Here is an 18,696-nt window from a genome sequence, read left to right on the forward strand (position 1 = left end):
GGAATCTAGTGGTCAAAATGACCGCTTGTGGCAGTTCTAGTAGTCATGGAATTCTGGCAGTTCTAGTGTTAAACACTAACTGTGACTATATCAACATGCTATATTGTTGACGGGAAAAGACTAAACTAAAATGTAGTTTAAAATTTTTTTAAAACTTGACCAAATCTGTCTATATTAAGCAGAAAAAAATATGTACTCTTTGAGCTTTCGTGCTTGGGGTTGCCAGTCGAGCCCGTGAGTGATATTAGATTGTTGGTATGTATGTGTATTGTATTTATCCTGTAACTACACGGAACAATAGGGTAACAAGCACCACTTTAATTTACGGCCCGCAATGTCACACTTACCCTGTAACTACATGGAACAAGAGTGTTATTTCCCAATATTTAAAAATAAATGGCAATAGTTTTAGCTTTACTTGCCTTGAAACATGTAAGCCCAAACTTAAAACATATGCACTTTTGCTATATATATATATATATATATATATATATATATATATATATATATATATATATATATATATATATATATATATATATATATATATATATAAAGTATAAATACATAGATATGTACCCTGTAATTTTTACACCATTATTACAAAAGATACACAGTTTATGTTATAAATAGTTTTTACATTCTCTTGGTTGTCCCTTTACATATTATTGTTCCCTCATACTTACATGTAAGTACTTTACAGGTACACTATAATTGCCGAAAGTTACGCTGTAAATTTGTCTTAATTACGCAGTAATATCCGGGTTGTAATCTAAAGCGTTACCAAACTTTTGAAGTAGAGAGTGTTCATTTATACGATAATAATATAAATCAGGAAACTAGATGAGTTAATGTGTCAAATTAACCATGCGTATGAGTTTGACATTCTCTTGATTTGTGCTTAGTTCAGTTCATTTATAAAGCACATTTAAAATCAGCATGGGTTGGCCAAAGTGCTGTACATAAAAATAGAGAAGGAAAATAAGAGCAAGAAACACATAAAAGTTTCAAAAGATTAAAAGCACAGGAGAAAAGATGCATTTTTAACATGGATTTGAAGAAGCTGTTCTAACAGGCAGTGTATGTTGTTCCACAGCTTAGGGCCAGCCACTGCATTCGTGGGACGGACAGGAGATGATGATTTTGTGATCGAAGTGATCTGGATGGGTTGTGAGTAACAAGTCAGAAAGGTATTTAGGTGCTAGATTTGTTGAGAGCTTTATAAAAAAATAATATAATTTTAAAATCAATTCGGTATCGGACTGGCAGCCTTAAAATGTGTGTGATATGATGTCATTTGTGGCTCCCCATTAGCAGACGGGCAGCTGCATTTTGGACCATTTGGAGACAAGAGATGGACAAGTAACCATAAATAATACAATAAATTACAGTAATCGAGTTGTGTTGTTAAAAGTGTGAATAACAGTTTCAAAGCTATCCCTGCTTAAAAAAGGTTTGACTTTGACTAACAGGTGAAAATGGTAAAAGCTATAGCACTAAATGCAGCATTCATTTGTTCGTCTAATTTAAGACTACTATCTTGGTAAAATCCTATCTCTTTAACGTCAGATGTGAGGTATACGGCGTGAGGGAGCCCATATCGATAAGAGTTTTCATCAGAGTGCTCTTTTGGCCCAAATTGGATCATTTGGGTTTTATCATCGTTAAGTAGCATAAAATTGTTAGTGACAAAATTGTTAATTGTTAGCCACAATTTGAGGTTGTGAAGACAGGCTTCCAATCTCTTATATGCATAATTATCTTTGTGTTTTATAGGTTTTTATTACACGGCTCTGTGGAATACTAGATTCTGATTGGTCAATCGCGTCATCCAGCGGTATGTCATCCGGGTTTCTGAAGTCAGCAGCGCTATTCGCTTGCTATGAACAATTTTTCTTCGTGGAAGGTTTGCATTTGGTGAGCTAATAAACTCAGTCAAATCAATATTTTCTGTAAAGTTACTCGCTCTCTCTTGTTTCATACAAACGCAGCGGCTGCCATTTTGCGACTATTGTTTTGTACACTGAAATGGATTATAAGATAACAAACCGGTATGATTTTAAAACAGTTTGATCTCAAATAAATATCTCTATCCCCATAATTATTTATGTGGCGAAATGCAGTGTAATAAGTCGTATGACTGTACCGTATCCCTTAAATGTCAAGTTTGAACTTCTTGCTTGCTAGTAATTGCTCTCTCCACGGAAGCTTTGCGTTTAAAGACCTAATAAAATGTTTAAACTAAGATCAATATTTCGTGTCTAATTATTTACTTACAGTAGGTGGCAAGTAACCATGTAATAAGCTGGATAATGTACATCCAGCCGGTTGTTATCTCAGGATAAACCCCTTCAGGGTGATTCAAGATCGTGATTATTCTGAGATAACAACCGGGTGGATGTACATTATCCTTTATGTAGAGTTGGGTGTCGTCCGCATAGCAAGCAAGCGCACGTGTCCTTGAGCTTGGGAAAAGCGGTATATAAATTAAACAACATATTATTATAGCAATGGTAAGACACACCAAATCTAATTATAATAGATCCCAGAGGAAGCATGTATAATGAAAATAGTAAGGGTGCTAGATTCGATCCCTGGGGTACACCACAGATGAGGTAAGCCACAGAGGATGAATGAACACCTAAACTAACAGAGAAACTTCTATTAGACAGGAAAGACTGGAACCATTTGAATACCATACCTGTGATACCAATAGAACGCTCCAGCTGAGATAAAAGAATACTGTGATTTACGAAGTGAAAGTGCAATAGATGACAAAAATCATGCTCAGTACAATTTTGAGCAAAATAATTGAGATAATCAGTTTAACCATTATACACAATAACTAAGTTTTCACTGACTAAAACTAGACTTAAATTCACAGACTTTTACCCCTGGTTTCACAGACAAGGCTTAAGCCTAGTCTCAGACTAAGATATACTTATGTGCTGTTCTAGCTGAAAGCAACTTGCACTTATTAAAATTATTTTTGAAAATATCATTTATTTTTATTTTTATAAAATCTACTTATATGTCTTAATTAAACTATAAGGCCTAATCTTGGCTTAGTCTAAGCCCTGTCTGTGAAACCAAGTTACAACAACAACAAAACAACTAAAAAGGGCATTTGACACAGGACTAAGACTACAACTATTTAAATAATATCTGACACCGCAGTCACATGTTTGTTCTGATGGGGGTCTGGAGAAAATGCTCAGTTTAGATGGAAGTCGACAATATGGCATTGCCAAGTAAAGAGATTTATTAAGATTTTTAAAAAAATCACTGATATGATAAATAAGTATGTGCATGCACGCCATATACTCATCATGAAGAAGAATGAATGTGCAGTGTATGCTAACAGTCCAAAATCAGTGTATTTGAAGAGGCTGTTGGAGCACTATGTGATGGAGATAATGACAGACGTCTGTTTGATGATCAGGGTTTATTATGGACCCAACATCAGAGAGCCCAGCAGCCTCTGCTGATGGAGGAAATGGACAGCGAATATGTGAAGTCTCTGATTAGGCTCCTCAGTGGCAACGCACTAAATTTAGCCTGGACCCCGGAGGTATGCTGAACGCTTACTCCAAACCACCCACAGAGAAAGAGACATTGCTTGTTTTCGCTGTAAAATGTGAACATATGTAGCATGTGCCCTAAAGTCTTTAAATAGCCTATTTTTTATATAAAAAATAAAGTATTTAAAATAATAATTAAAAGCAGTTCATTTAGATGTTGAATCAATCACATGAAGTGTTTAAAGTATAGGTATATTGCGATGAACAGTTGTTGTTACCAATATGATTCATTATTTTTGAGTCACATCTAATTACTGTTGTTTTGTTTTCTTATGCTTCTAACTTCATTGTGATTAGTGCAATCTGTCTAGAAAGGCTCTAATTTAATATTCAGTTTTCATATTTTAGAAATCCAGTCACAACCATGACGTTTACAATCCTGTTAAAGCGCACAACAGCCTCTAGCCTTCGGGACACTGTTTTTATGGTTTCATATATTGCAAACGGCAGTTGGAGCCTGTCATGTAATGTCCATCACTAATCTAATATAAGGAACATTTAACTTATGCTTTCTTCCAGTAAAGCACCCTTTAATGCTGTAAAAACTCCTTTAATGCTTTTGGGATATATTGTATACTTTGATAGTTAATGTTTTATGGTTTACCGTTTTTTTATAAGTCTGTAGAATTACTACTACATTACTATTACTGTACATTTTGCTTCTTCACGTCATGAAACGTCTCTCACGTCATAATGCCCAGAGGATGAACAAGCAATGTAAGCAGTGAAGTCTTCTGAATTATTTACATGCTTTGACTGTGATTCTAATAGCAGTGGAAATGCTGCAAACTCTATTTCCTGAGGCAACCCTGGCCTCATTTAGATCTGTGAAATGTAATGAACTTGTTCAATCCTAATTTTTCCCATCAATATGAGCACATGTGTTATACTTCTTGGATAGCCAAATGAAACAACAGCATGCCTTTACCAAGAGCTAGTAAAAGTGTTTTATTGTTAAGTGCAAAACTAGTAAAAATTGCTTGTTTGTTTAAAAATACCCAACAGAATGTTGCAAATAAACTAACTTTCCTTCTGTCTTTCTTTATTTGATGATAAAAAAAATGCATGCTTCATTTTACTTTAACTTTGTTTTATTTATTGCCGTTTTAAATCTAAATTAATCAACTTAATGTTGTTTTGGTATTTTCTTCCCAAAATGTTGCGCTGTTTCTCAACTGGTGACCACTGATGTATTTACATTTGTAATCATGATTTATTATGAAACTATATTCAGAAATTTTAAATATTATATCACAAATATGGCACTAGGACACATGTAGCACAACCGAGATTGTAATAAAAAATAAAAAAAACTCACGTGACTATTTACAACAGCCATGTAAAAATGTACACATGAAAATCAATGCTTTGATACAGTTCACACTAATGCACTAGCAAGTCTTCTAGGTCACTAACAAGGTTCTTCACTCATATGTAAATGTTGGTCACAGTCACAGGTGGGATTTAAAGGGTTTAATTAAAATAAATCAGGGTTTCCACATACTTCATTATCCTTTTGTTGTATCATCTCCCGTTGACTTTATGCAAAGGCATCAGAAATCAATAAACCATGGGATTATAATCGCACCGACATCTGAATTACCAACAAATCAAGCTGTAGCGATGCTGCCAGAAACAGTTTACACTTTTCCAAGATATAGCAAGCATTGTAATTTCCCCTACACCCTGTGATAATCATTTAGTAATTTGATATACACTATTTGATACAGTACACCAATTTGATGTACACCAGTGCTGAATGATTACCATATCAATGCCATAGTCTAGATATATCATGATACAGGACAAAAATATCCTGGAGTCATCATGAAGAAGAATGAATGTGCAGTGTATGTTAAAAGTCCAAAATCGGTATTTGAAGAGGCTGTTAGAGCACTATGATGGCAATAATGTGTAATGTGTTTGATGATAAGGGTTTTTTCTTGACACAAGAACAGAGATCCCAGCAGCCTCTGATGGAGGACATGGTAGCAAATATGTGTATTATCTACATGTAGCATAGAAGTCTCTGCAGGCTTACGCTCTAACTAACTATCTAACTTTTGTGGTTAGCTACTGAAATTATTATTATTATTTTATTCTTTTTTTTGTTTATTGTATGCGCATAGGCTTTAATATTTAACACCTCAACCACTTCAAGCTTTTGGGGGGTTCTCCAACCTCTCCATAATGTCATGGTCAAGATAAGCTTTGGCACGTTTTTGTTAGAGTGAAGGTGAACGAGTGATGAACGATCTGAAACGGCTGTCTGGCGTGTCGAGAGATCCTCACCTTTGGCGCGCGCTGGTTCCGTCTTGGGCAGCAGGAGCGCGTCTCCGCAGGTGTCGTTGGGGAACTCCAGACTTCCGTTTGAGGTCCTGTTCTGAAGCTGGAGACATGCCCAAATCCCAGACGTATCATTTGGCGTTTGTAAATCCATTTCGGACCTAACCACAACTATTTTTAGCAGTTCCTCGCAATCATCAGTCAACAATAAGTATCTAACGAGAGCGCAATAGTAGCTAAGTGGATTAGATAGTATTTAACGTTTAAAGAGGATATTTAGAAGCAATAAAAACAACAAAACAAAAAAAGGTAATCGGGGAGAAATAGGATTCGTTTATGCAGGTTAAAACGTTTCAGCCGTTGTTGCTCAGCAGTGGGAAGGCACAGTTGCTCTGTATGAGAATGTGATGAAGCGCGGAGCGGCACTGAGACTCTCGCGCGTGGACTGAGGGTTTATTGATGAGCTCTTAAACAGCAGGGGTGGGAGTTTGGGGGTGTGTCGGTGGGATTCAGGGATTTGAGCATCCTGGAGAGGTGGAGACATTGAAAGGAGTTTGTGGAGTACGTGCGCAAAAGGCTTAGGGAAAGTTATGAATGATGAGACAGGTGGAGTGGAGCATCAGCTCCCTCTTGTGGAAGCAAAACTGGTGGCAAGACGTCGATTTTCCAGGGCATTGTTTTTGGACACTACTGTATATTACTAAGAATTTAGAATTGTATTGTAATGTTAACTGCAAAAGCCTTCTTCAAGATATGCAGTGCAGTCTGGTTACTTGACCTACTTGACCTATAGGCCTGGACTGGACTGGACCCCGTATAGGCCTACCTAAAATGAACACACTCTTTGTCTTTTTACAGCCATGTAAACCCAAGTAAATAGAATGGATAAGAGATATCCTTGCAGACTTCATAGATTTACAAATGAAGGTGTCTTGTTAAAACAAGATATGTTATATTAAATTTATTTCGGGTAGAGTATGGTCACTCCTAGCAACAGAGAATAACCCTCCAGCCACGGGACATGGTTAAATAACTCACCTTTTAGATCAACCTTTGGCCTTTCAAAGTCCTTCACACACACACACACACACACTTACACAGTGCTAGATAACACCTGAGCAGAAGCGAGCAGCCACCTCCTTTAGACTGGGACACTGAGGAGACCGCAGCTGGTGAGTGGCATACACTTCTTCTCAGAACATATATGTTTAAATATTATCTGCTTTGAGGTGTAACTTACAATCTGGAAAATATATTCAGAGTCATGTCATTTTAACGTTTTTATCAGAACAGAACAGAACAGAACAGAACAGAATAGAATGTAAATATAATGTATAATTTGGAAAATATATACAGAGTCATTCTATTTGAAAGTTTTTATCAGAATAGAATAGAATGAAAATTCAACTTACAATTTAGAAAGTATATTTAGAGTCATGTAATTTTAAGGTTTTTATAAGGGTAGAATGGAATGGAATGGAATAGAAATGTAACACAATTTGAAAATATATAGAGTCATGCCATTTAAAGCTTTTAACATAATAGAATAGAATAGAATAGAATAGAATAGAATAGAATAGAATAGAATAGAATAGACATTTTAATTATGACTTGGAAAATATATTCAGGCATGTTATTTGAAAGTTTTTATCAGAATAGAATAGAATATAAATGTAATTTACGACTTGGAAAATACATTCAGTCATGTCATTTGAAAGTTTTTATCAGAATAAAGTAGAACAGACTATAAATGTAACTTACAATTTGGAAAATATATTCAGAGTCATGTCATTTGAAAGTTTGTATAAAAATAGAATAGAATAGAATAAAATAAAATAAAATAAAATAAAATAAAATAGAATAGAATAGAATAGAATAGAATAGAATAAAATAGAATATAATAGAATAGAAATGTTGTACCCGGACCCCATTCTCTCTTGGAATCTTGTTGAGAAATGTTATCATGCCACTTCCTGACCTGTTTGACAGCTTAAGTGGAATTCTTGTTTTCAAATTATTTGTACCAGATGAGAAACTTGAAGCAAGTAGCATTAATTATTAAACAGCAGCAAGGAGGTCGTTTTAGGCATAATGCGATGGTGTGAAAGCATTACCAGCTCATATAGCAGTTCATGAAGCGCTCAAGTGTGAGAAGTGTACTTCAGCTCTCAGCTGATGTGTGAGGTATTATGTAATTGATATGGCATCCGTGGTGCTTTAACCTACAGCTGTTTATGCAGTTTCCCCTGGTAAAACATTTATGAAAATGAACAAAGGCTGTAGTCAATCTTGCTAAAGCCTTGGAAGCCTTGATGACGGGTCCTCACATTTGAGTCTACTGTTTTGTAAAGATTTTCTGATTGACATTTGTAATTACTAAGATAATGTACAAGCGTTTTAGAACAAAACATAGTTTAAAATAAAACACATTCAGCCTCTTTGGTAACAATGAAAACTACAGAATCAGAGCGCTCCCTCATTCTCCTCTTTTCTTTCTTTCTTTCTTTCTTTCTTTCTTTCTTTCTTTCTTTCTTTCTTTCTTTCTTTCTTTCTTTCTTTCTTTCTTTCTTTCTTTCTTTCTTTCTTTCTTTCTTTCTTTCTTTCTTTCTTTTTTTCTTCCTTCATGATCTGTAATCGTAATTGCAGAGACAAGGTGCAAGCGTTTTAGAGCAGAGTGTACTTGGACATAAAAACATTTATCCACTTTGTTAACAATTAACAGTTGGGTCAGAGCGCTGACTCTATTGTTTATTGATACGTTATTTCTGTCTTTATTTGACACATTCCTGGTATTACTGCGCATGATTAATTGGTGTATATAAAAATCAAAAGGTTAATACATGTAATACTTGCTCTAATCATTTAATTTGAGTTGATATCTCATTAAATTTAGTAACTAATTTAATTTTAATTTATATTTAATTAAGAAAACATACCTGCTCTGCCTCTGAAATGATTGGATCTTGTATGTGTTTTTAGCTTAACAACCTGCTCAGAAATATAAGTGAAATATGTTGACTTTAGACCTTAAGTAGGTCGATGATTATATGGCCTTTGATAATTCTATATTACCCCAGTTATCACCTCCGTTTCAAGAACATAAGATTGCATAATTGTGTCAGGTGGAAGGGTTCCTCTTTGTTTAATCCATTGATTACTAACAATCTCACAACATTTTGTCATTATAACTCTGCTACGTATAGTGAGAAATGAAATCGGTCTCCCCTCACTTCATTGGTACATTCTAGATTGTAATCACCAATTTGATCACCAAATTGCTGGTATGTAATGAATTGTGAGCATCTGATAAGATAACATCAGATGTACCAAGAAGAGCATTTTATCACATGTTAGATGACCTCGGCGTGAAGGCAACACTGATCGATCAATGTTTCCAAACAGGAAAAATGGCTGGGCCAAAACCACGTATTATTTCTCTGACCAAGCGAGAGGGACAGGGCTATGGCTTCTACCTCCGAGTGGAGCACGGCGAGGAGGGTCACCTGATCCGAGCCCTGGAGATGGGCGGCGCGGCTGAGCTGGCCGGTCTGAAGGACGGAGACCGCATTATCAAAGTCAATGGAACTTTTGTGGACAGTTTGGAGCACAGTCAGGTTTGACATATTTTTAAATGGATTTTCTAAATGTTAAATTAATCTCATGATTGGGGCTACTGATGGGAAAACAATGTTTACCTTGCTTTCCTCGCACTGGACTTTTTCTCGAGTCAGGTTGCAGATTTGGTGAGAAAGAGTGGGATGAGCGTCACATTGCACGTTCTTGGAGAGGAGCCGTATAAGACTGCCAAAGCCAAGGGTGTGAATCTTGCCGACCCTCAGTCCCAGTCAGGTCAGAGCCAACCCACCATGAATGGAGTGTCTGCACCCGCCGCTAAAGCCAAACTTTGTTATCTGCAAAAATCCAGCAGTGGATTGGGTTTCTCCTTAAAGTCCACCAAAGGTAAGCTATACAACTCCCATGGCCAGATATTTGACTAACAGTGTACCATCTAGTCCACAATTTGGGCCAATAATTAACTACTTGAACAAAATAGACCATCTGACCAACATGGGACCACGATAGAAAATGAAAAACACAAAAGCAGTAAATCTAGTTAAATTTCTCCCTCAGTCTGAATATCTTTTAAAGATTTGCCTCTAAACTGGCGAACGCTGGAAAATCCAGTCATTAGTTCATCCTCAGAAATGCTCATGGTCAGCAAGTCAGGTTGCCAACTCAAGAACGTGTTTTCCAGTGTTGTCAACAGTCAGCAAATGGTCATCTGAGGCTGGGAAAATTAAAGGTTAACTCATTTTCTCAGGCCTGTCTTGGATAAATCAACCAATCTGTTGATAATTGTCTGAAATATTTGGAATGGCTTGTGAAATGAAGAACTACAGTGGTTATTTGTTCGAACCCTGTTTTCTCTCAGGTACTCATGGGATGTTCATGACAGAAGTGGTGTCAGGAGGAGTAGCTGATCAGGCGGGTGTGAGGATAGGTGATCGTTTGGTGGAGATAAACAGCGAAAATGTTGAGAGTCTCACACATGATCAGATTGTGCAAAAGGTAAGTTAAGTTGGCATCCAAACTAAAATAATTACTGTCTAACATTTCCTCTTTGTCAATAATTTTACAATACAGTTGCTTTAGGGTTTTAGAAAAGCCATTCTGTCATTATTTACTCACCCTCGTGTCACTCCAAACCTGTAGACTGTATTTCTTCTCAGAACACAAAAGAGGATATTTTGAAAAATGTTGATAACCATGGAGTTTCGGTTCCCATTCACTTCCATTGTAATTTTTTTGACCATACAATGGAAGTCACTGGGACCCGAAACTGTATGGTTATCAACATTGTTCAAAATATCTTATTTTACCTTCCACAGAAGAAGAAAAGTCATACAGGTTTGGAGCGACATAAGGGTGAGTAAAATATGACAGTAGTTTCATTTTTGGGTGATCTATCCCTTTAAAGAGGCCATATTATGCCCTTTTACAAAGTCTTGAATTTGTTTTTGGACTTTACTAGAATAGGTTTTAATGTTTGCATGGTCAAAAACATATTATTTTTCACATATTTTACATTGTTGCAGCACCTCTCTTTCCAGTATGTCTGTAATGCTCTAGTTGCTTCGGAAGCCCCTCCTTTCGAAATGTGCTCTGATTGGACAGCTGGACCAGAGTGTTGTGATTGGTCAACCGTTTCAAGTGTGTTTTGGAAATGTCATGTTCTTTTACCCTAACCGCGAGTTTCAACACACTGTTAATGTAACTCATCCAGGCTTCACTTCTTTTTTTGCATATGCCTTGGACAGGAATTATATTAATGAGGAATATTGTGACGTGTACCTTACCGAAATAAAACTCAATACTACAATGGAGGCGTTTCAGGGAGTTCGGAAACAGTGCAATATAGCGAATAAATCCCTTTGAAGTGACTCTGTGCTTTGTAACTTTGCAGGTCTTAATGCTCATACAGCAACATTAAACACTAAAGTTGTAAATGTAAAAGTAGTCAACTGGATATGTAAGTTGAAAATGTAATTTATTTTTTTATCATATTAGGTCTTTAATAGCTGCCATGCATGCTGCTGAAGAATGTTTTACCCTGCATTACCCCAAATATCAGTGCTTTGATGGGAATATTATAATAATGTATTCCCTTTGTTATTGTAGGTGAAAGCAGCCGGTGACAGATTGATGCTTCTGCTGGTGGAGGAGGATGCTGACAAATACTTCAAGAGCAAAAGCCTTCGACCAGGGGTGGCTCATGCCACGGTCAGGCACCTCTCACATAAGCCACGCATTGCAGACATTATCAAGAGAACAGATGGCTATGGCTTCATCCTGAAAGAAGATCCTAAACGTTCAGGTGAGTGTGTGCCATCTGCCAGAGTATATCAACCTGAAATACGCCTTAGCCCTTTTACACGTCACTTAAGTCAAATATGTTATCATGCTCATATTGACTTTTAGGCCTTGTCAAAGTTAGATGCGGTCTAAATTATATCTGCTTCAGTTGACCAAATACTCAAAAAAGGCTATTTGTGAGCTTTTATTTTGGGTAAATTAAACCTTTCCAAGTGTCTTGGTGGCTTATCTTTTGCTTTCTGCTGAGGGATGTGTTATAGCAGTGCACTTTTCTTTTTTTTCAACCAGCTAATGCATTTAAAAGTAGTTGTAGATTTGAATATCACAAGCTATTTATTCTTTTCGTAAGTAGTAAGAATTTCATCCTTTAGATAGTCATTTAGCAGATGCATTTCATTATGCGTACTGTGACTTACAGTACACTAATTGCATGGACGTCTCACTGGAGCAACCTAAGATTAAGTGCACTGCTCTCAAGGGAAATACAGCAGGATTGTAATGTTCTGGGTCCTGGAAATGTGACGTTAGCAGCCCAGATTATGTTAACCATTGCATTACTATACCCTTTTGTTTAGCTTGGTGGTGCCAACTGAACTTACTGAAGTTTATTGCAATGTAAGGACAATGTTTTTGTGTTGTAAAATTGACATTGCGTAACTGTGGAATTTTGATAACGTACAATGCAAAGGTTATCGGCTGTAATGGCTCTTCTATTGATGCTGTAAAATGCATTACAATGTGATTTAATACCTTGACAACATGGATATTTGAGTTGACTAAACGTAAAATTTTAAGGCAGCATGAACATTTACTTTCAATTCTGCTGGAAAGCAGTTCTAAAAAGACAATACTAAAGGCTAATACATTAAAGTGCCTAAATCGGAGAGTCTATTTACACCATGTGCAAATAGCCCATCCTGTTGGCAGAGGCTATTTACACTAACTCCGCTCACCATTGTCTGATTTAGCCAGACAAAATTGCAAAAGAAACCATTGTGGTAACAGGAGCAGTGGCCTGGAGACTAGTTGTTTTAGCTTTGGACGCGACCGACCCAAGATTGAAACCGCCTTTTCCGAACTAACTCTTCTTCCTTTTTCCCATCGCATGTCAGTTTGGAGAGGTGTTTATTTTAATGATATTTAAAAAGTGAAAAGAGTGCCTAATGGGTATTTAATAGTGAGAATAAAGTGATTATCAGATAGGGTTATGGGTAGGTGTAGGGGAGGGATTTGGAGACAGGAACAAGTAATCTCCCAATAAGACGGTATCCATTTATGATTTTAATAAATACAATCATATACACTAAATATGGTATTATTGCATACTGTTTTATAATGTATTTCAATACACTGAGGTGCAAACATCGTCCGCAAAGTATAAATAGCATCTAACAACTATTTGCACTGGTTATACTTTATTTCCATAGCCCACTTTAGACATTCTACTAACTATAAGTAACTTTGCAACTACATGTCAACTAACTCTAGATAGATAGATAGATAGATAGATACTTTATTTATCCCGAGGGAAATTCAAGTATCCAGTAGCATACGAAAAACATACATGCATTAAACATACATTAAACCTATATTAAAATAAAATTACAATAACATTAACTCACAACACAGTAGCCACAGAAAGATAGAAAGATACTTTATTTATCCCGAGGGAAATTCAAGTATCCAGTAGCATACGAAAAACATACATGCATTAAACATACATTAAACCTATATTAAAATAAAATTACAATAACATTAACTCACAACACAGTAGCCACAGTAAGCAGTGCAAAACAGTAAACAGTGCAAATGGAGTCCAGATGGAGGTAAACAGGTAAACAGTACATATGTAGTGCAAATTGAGGTAAAGGGTGCAGAGGGAGGTAGAAATTATCCAATTGTCTATTGTCCACCCTGCCATGACTAGGAGCTGTTGTACAGTCTGATGGCCAGTGGGATGAAATAGTGTTTAAGTTTGTTGGTGGAGCTGGGACAGCAGTCTGCCTCTGAACACACTCCTCTGCCCGATGAAGGTGTTGTGCAGAGGGTGGTGGGTATTGCCCAGTGTGGACAGCAGTTTGTCCAGGGTCCTTCTTTCTGCCACTGTCGCCAGAGAGTCCAGCCCAATCCAGCTTGTCATCCAGTTGAAGCCCCAGGTATTTATAAGTCCTGACAACCTCCACATCAACCCCCTCGATGGACACAGGCTGGAGATGTGGTTCTCTCTTCCTTCTGAAGTCCACCACTATTTCCTTGGTCTTGGACAAGTTCAGCTGCAGATGGTTGGTCCTGCACCACCTCACAAAGTCAAAGTAGAGTATTAGCAGGCTGTAGTAGACTGTCAGTAGACTGTTAGGTTAGGGTTAGGTCAGTGTTAGGGTTCGGGTTAGGAGAAGTTGACAAGTTGAAGGAAACAAGGAAAGATGTTGACTTATAGTTGCCAAGTTACTTATAGTCAGTAGAATGTCTGTTGGGGAGCATCACAATAAAGTGTCAGCAGATATTAAGCAGACAGTCTACTAATACTCTAAGGACAGTTAGTTGACACCTAGCTGCAAAGTTACTTCTAGTTAGTAGAATATTTTGATAGGCTACTTTAGACAAAGTGTTTGTTATGATGGTGAGGAAGTACGAACCCAATCGCAGACAGTAGTCAGGGCAACACGATTTATTAAACAAATAACGGGGAAAACAAAGCCCACGAGGGGGCAAAACATAGACAGAACAACTAACTAGACTGTGACAGATAACTACAAGAAAACAAACAATTAATACAGGCAATAGCGCAACAGGACAACAGCTCTTCACAAGATACTCACAGAATGACAAGGATTAACAATGAACCGACACAGGACAGCAAACACAAGGGGATCAAATAGGGAGACTAATGATAACAAAACAGGTGACACAGGTAAAGCAATAATGACAAAACGAGGCTAACAAGGAGGGCGGGGCTAGATGACGAGACAACAAGCACATGGCCCAACAAGGCCATGTGTTTGCACATAAAACATGGGTCTGTCATGATCCTGCCACAAGACTTAAAGAAAGACAAGGACTAGATGGCAGAATCATGACAGTGTTACCTTTGAACTCAGTGTAAATTTAGCATTTAACACTAGTGCAAAGAGCCGCTGCCTAATTCAATTGGTTAAATATGCATATTTTTATTAGAACTAATAAATTAATTCCAATACTAATAACAGACTTTGTGAAAAGATAAAGTGAGAAGTAGAAAAAATGTTTGTGTCACGTTTCAATGTTTGATTCATGTCATATTTTGTGCCGTGTCTCAGGTCATTACATCGGAGAAATAGACAAAGGAAGCCCCGCGGAGAGAGCGGGACTGAAGGATATGGACCGACTTGTGGCTGTGAACGGAGAGGAAATCGATAACTGCACACATGACCAGGTGGTGGGCAAAATAAGTAAAGCAGGAAACACGTGCTGCCTCCTGGTGGTGGATGCTGAAACCAAGAAAATGTACAAATTGGTGAGTCCTCTTCATTCAGTGACATTGCTACAATACAGCAATATACATTCATTTGTATGTACAATGTCTGGTGACTAAAAATTGGGTACACTTTATTTTGATGGTCCTCTTTAGACATTTTACTAACTATAAGTGACTTGCAACTACATGACAAATTATTGTAACCCGAACCCTAACACCTAACCCAAACCTAACAGTCTACAAATACTCGAATGAGAGTACACATAGTTGCAAAGGTAGTATTGTATGCAGAGTATGTCTAATGTGGACCATCAAAATAAGTGTTACCAAAAATTGTAGTCTTAAATATTCCACTTGCATATGTTTTATGTTTTATATTATACATTACATTCTATATTAAATGATTGCATGATACTGTAATGTCAAGGGTGGTGCTTCTCCACTTCTGTACTGGGAGGAAATGAGAGGATCCCTGCCCGGCTATACTGAGAATGAACCTGCTCCAGCAGTGCCTGCGCCTGTCCCAGCTGTGCCTGTCCCAGCTGTACCTGTCCCAGCAGATGTGGGCAAACCCAAACTGTGCCGACTGGAGAAGACCGCTGCTGGGTTTGGTTTCCATCTCAATGGCATCCAGGGAGTTAACGGACAGTACATCAAAGAGGTCTGAGAAATGCCCAACACTGACATTTATAGAAAGCTTGTCTAGATCTATTTTTTTACAGATTGAGTGTTTCAATAGGTTCACTCAATAGGTTCACTCATGACATTTCAAACTTGTATGGCTGACTTTCTTCAGCACAACCGAAAAGGAGAATATTTAAAGAATATCCCTGCTGTTCTTTAATGAAAGTGAATTGGGTGTGATGTCTGTCAAGCTCCAACATATCAAGAAAAGCACCATAAAAGCATTATTAAAGTATCATAAGTGTTGTCCACAAACCATATAATCCAAGTGCCATACTCAAAATGTAGTCATACATTTAAGATTTAAAATATCCATCCATTCGGATGGAGCATTAACTATAATAAACTTAATGTGGTGCATATTAGTTTGTAATTCATACATTAATCAGGTAAAACAAACAAAAATAGGTACAATTTCTGTAATAATACTAATCAACTGAACATGTTTTAAATAAACAATAGCCAGGTTTATAAATGTATCAACCTCACATATTTTAACTCAATATTGCTACAGCCAGCCATATTTTAACCATGTTCATACTTGTTAACTGAATAAATGCACTCGTTTTCATGACGAACAGAATTATGCTGGTTCAAAGTCAAATTAAATGCAATTTGAAAATATGATTATTTAAATAAAAATCTCACTTTTGCCTGAGAATCTGAAATTTGGACTGCAATTTAATTTGTTATTCACTTACAAGCTATAAACATTTATTAGTATTACAAATGGAGACTTAAACCACTTGTATGATACTTTTATTGTATTTTTTTTCATTTTGGAGTTTAATAGACTCACTAGGAAAAGAAATGTAAAATAATCTTCACAAATATCCTTCAGATATAGAACATGAGGGTGAGTAACTGTTTTTGATTAATCCTTAATTTCTGCCAGGTGGTGAAAGGCGGAGCAGCGGACAGAGCTGGACTGGAGGATGAAGACATGCTTGTGGAGGTGAATGGGGTGAACGTGGAAATGAGCACACATGAGGAAGTTGTTAACCTCATCCGCAAGAGCGGGAACACGCTGGTCCTCTTGGTTGTTGAGGGGACAGGCAATGACCACCTGAGAGCACAAGAGATCGCCATCATCCCTCAACTGCTGAATAAAGAGCCCTCCGCTGATGTCCCAGCACCAGCTTATACACAAGAGGACAAGAGGAAAGACTCAGACAGTGACAGTGAAAGACCAGCCACTCCACCAGCTCAAACCCGTTCAAGGGTCAGTACTGCTTTTCAACATTTCCCATTCTCAGCAGACAGAACGGTTACACTTTATTTCGATAGTCCACTTTATTATACTAACTAAAAGTAACTTGTCAACTACATGTCAACTAACTCTCATTAGAGTATTAGTAGATCGTAGTAGACTGTCAGTAGACTGTTAGGTTAGGGTTAGGTGTTAGGGTTCGGGTTAGGAGAATAAGTTGACTTGTAGTTGCCAGATTACTTATAGTCAGTAGAATGTCTGTTGGGGGACCAATAAAATAAAGTGTCAGCAAATATTAAGCAGACAGTCAATTAATACTTATAGTTAGTAGAATGTCTAAAGTGGACTATCGAAATAAAGTGTTACAGACAGAACTAGCTTATACAAATAAGAAAGGGTTTTAATTTGATTCAATTTTAGATGATGGAATATGCAGAAAGAATATAATTAAGCTGAAAGGTCTGCTTTTATAGCGTATTCAGGTCGTGCATCATGTTTTTGAAGTAAAGTAACTAGTAAAGTAACTAGTAAAGTTACTAATTACTTTTGAAAATAAGTAATCAGTAAAGTAACTGGATTACTTTCTTGGAGAAGTAATCAGTAATCAGTAACTAATTACTATTTCCAAGTAACTTGACCAACACTGGTCATATAGTATATAGATATACCTCAGGTTTACAATATGACAAAACAAACACAACAACAATATACTGTTCAAAAGTTTGTGGGATTTTTTTGATGTCTCTTATGCTCAAAATATGTTGCATTTATTTTATCAAAATTTCCGTAATATTATGAAATAGTCTTACAATGTCAAATAACTGTTTGAATATATTTTAAAATGTAATTTATTCCTTTGATGGCAAAGCTGAATTCCCAGGATCATCAGTCTTTAGTGTTGCATGATTCTTCAGAAATCATTATAATATGATGATTATCTGCTCAAGAAACATTATTATCATCAGACTAAATCTTTAAACAATCCTAACTCCACCATCTATCTTTTCACCCTAGGCTTCTTCTTCATCATCCTCATCATCATCTTCATCATCAGATGCGAGTACGGACGAAAGACTCTGAGCACACCACATATTCCAACAGATACTTTCAATAATATCACTTTATTTTAGTGTCCTTGTTAGACATGTTACACTATAAAGTCATAACAATAAATAATGCATAATTACATGCAACCAGCCCTAAACCAAACCCTATAGTAAGTACGTGTTTATTATATTACTCAGTACTTAAATATATAATTACACTGTAACAAGGACACCTTAAAATAAAGTGTAACCCTTTTAATACTGTGATTTAGTGACAGGTCGATGCACTTACCTGATAAACTACTGCACAATCTATTAAAAGAGGAAATGCCCATTTGAACTAGAGACTATACGAACATTGATTAAAGAACTTTAGTAAGGATATCAAATACAGATTATTCTATTAGACAATCTATTTAAACTTGCTGTATTACACTTTTGATGCATGAAATATTAAATTACAAGCAGTTACAGACTTTCAGACAATGCATACTTCTTTTATTCTACGGGATGTTTTTTTTTCTTCTTTATTTTTCTGGTGGATGCCTAATTGAATAAAAC

General features: G+C 36.6%; 2 protein-coding genes across 2 annotated transcripts in view; one reads left to right on the forward strand and one right to left on the reverse strand.

Moving 5' to 3' along the window:
- Positions 1 to 6,314, reverse strand: part of cckbrb (cholecystokinin B receptor b) — a 32,648-nt gene extending 26,334 nt beyond the window's left edge. Inside the window, exon 1 of the mRNA XM_079619026.1 lies at positions 5,874 to 6,314. Within this exon, the coding sequence (XP_079475152.1) occupies positions 5,874 to 6,021 (148 nt within the window). The 5' untranslated portion in view covers positions 6,022 to 6,314. The remainder of the gene's footprint in view (positions 1 to 5,873) is intronic.
- A 680-nt stretch (positions 6,315 to 6,994) lies between these two features.
- pdzk1 (PDZ domain containing 1) lies at positions 6,995 to 18,169 on the forward strand (the record flags this gene model as incomplete). Its single annotated transcript, XM_079618226.1, is given in 10 exon segments — positions 6,995 to 7,039; positions 9,270 to 9,481; positions 9,599 to 9,827; positions 10,300 to 10,436; positions 11,547 to 11,742; positions 15,038 to 15,234; positions 15,623 to 15,856; positions 16,775 to 17,101; positions 17,103 to 17,105; positions 18,104 to 18,169. Coding segments are annotated over 9 exon segments (1,596 nt in total). The 5' UTR covers positions 6,995 to 7,039; positions 9,270 to 9,274.
- Positions 18,170 to 18,696: the final 527 nt, after the last annotated feature.

Source organism: Phoxinus phoxinus (genome assembly GCF_949152265.1).
Source record: "Phoxinus phoxinus genome assembly, chromosome: 7".
In the NCBI taxonomy this organism is placed as follows: Eukaryota; Metazoa; Chordata; class Actinopteri; order Cypriniformes; family Leuciscidae; genus Phoxinus; species Phoxinus phoxinus.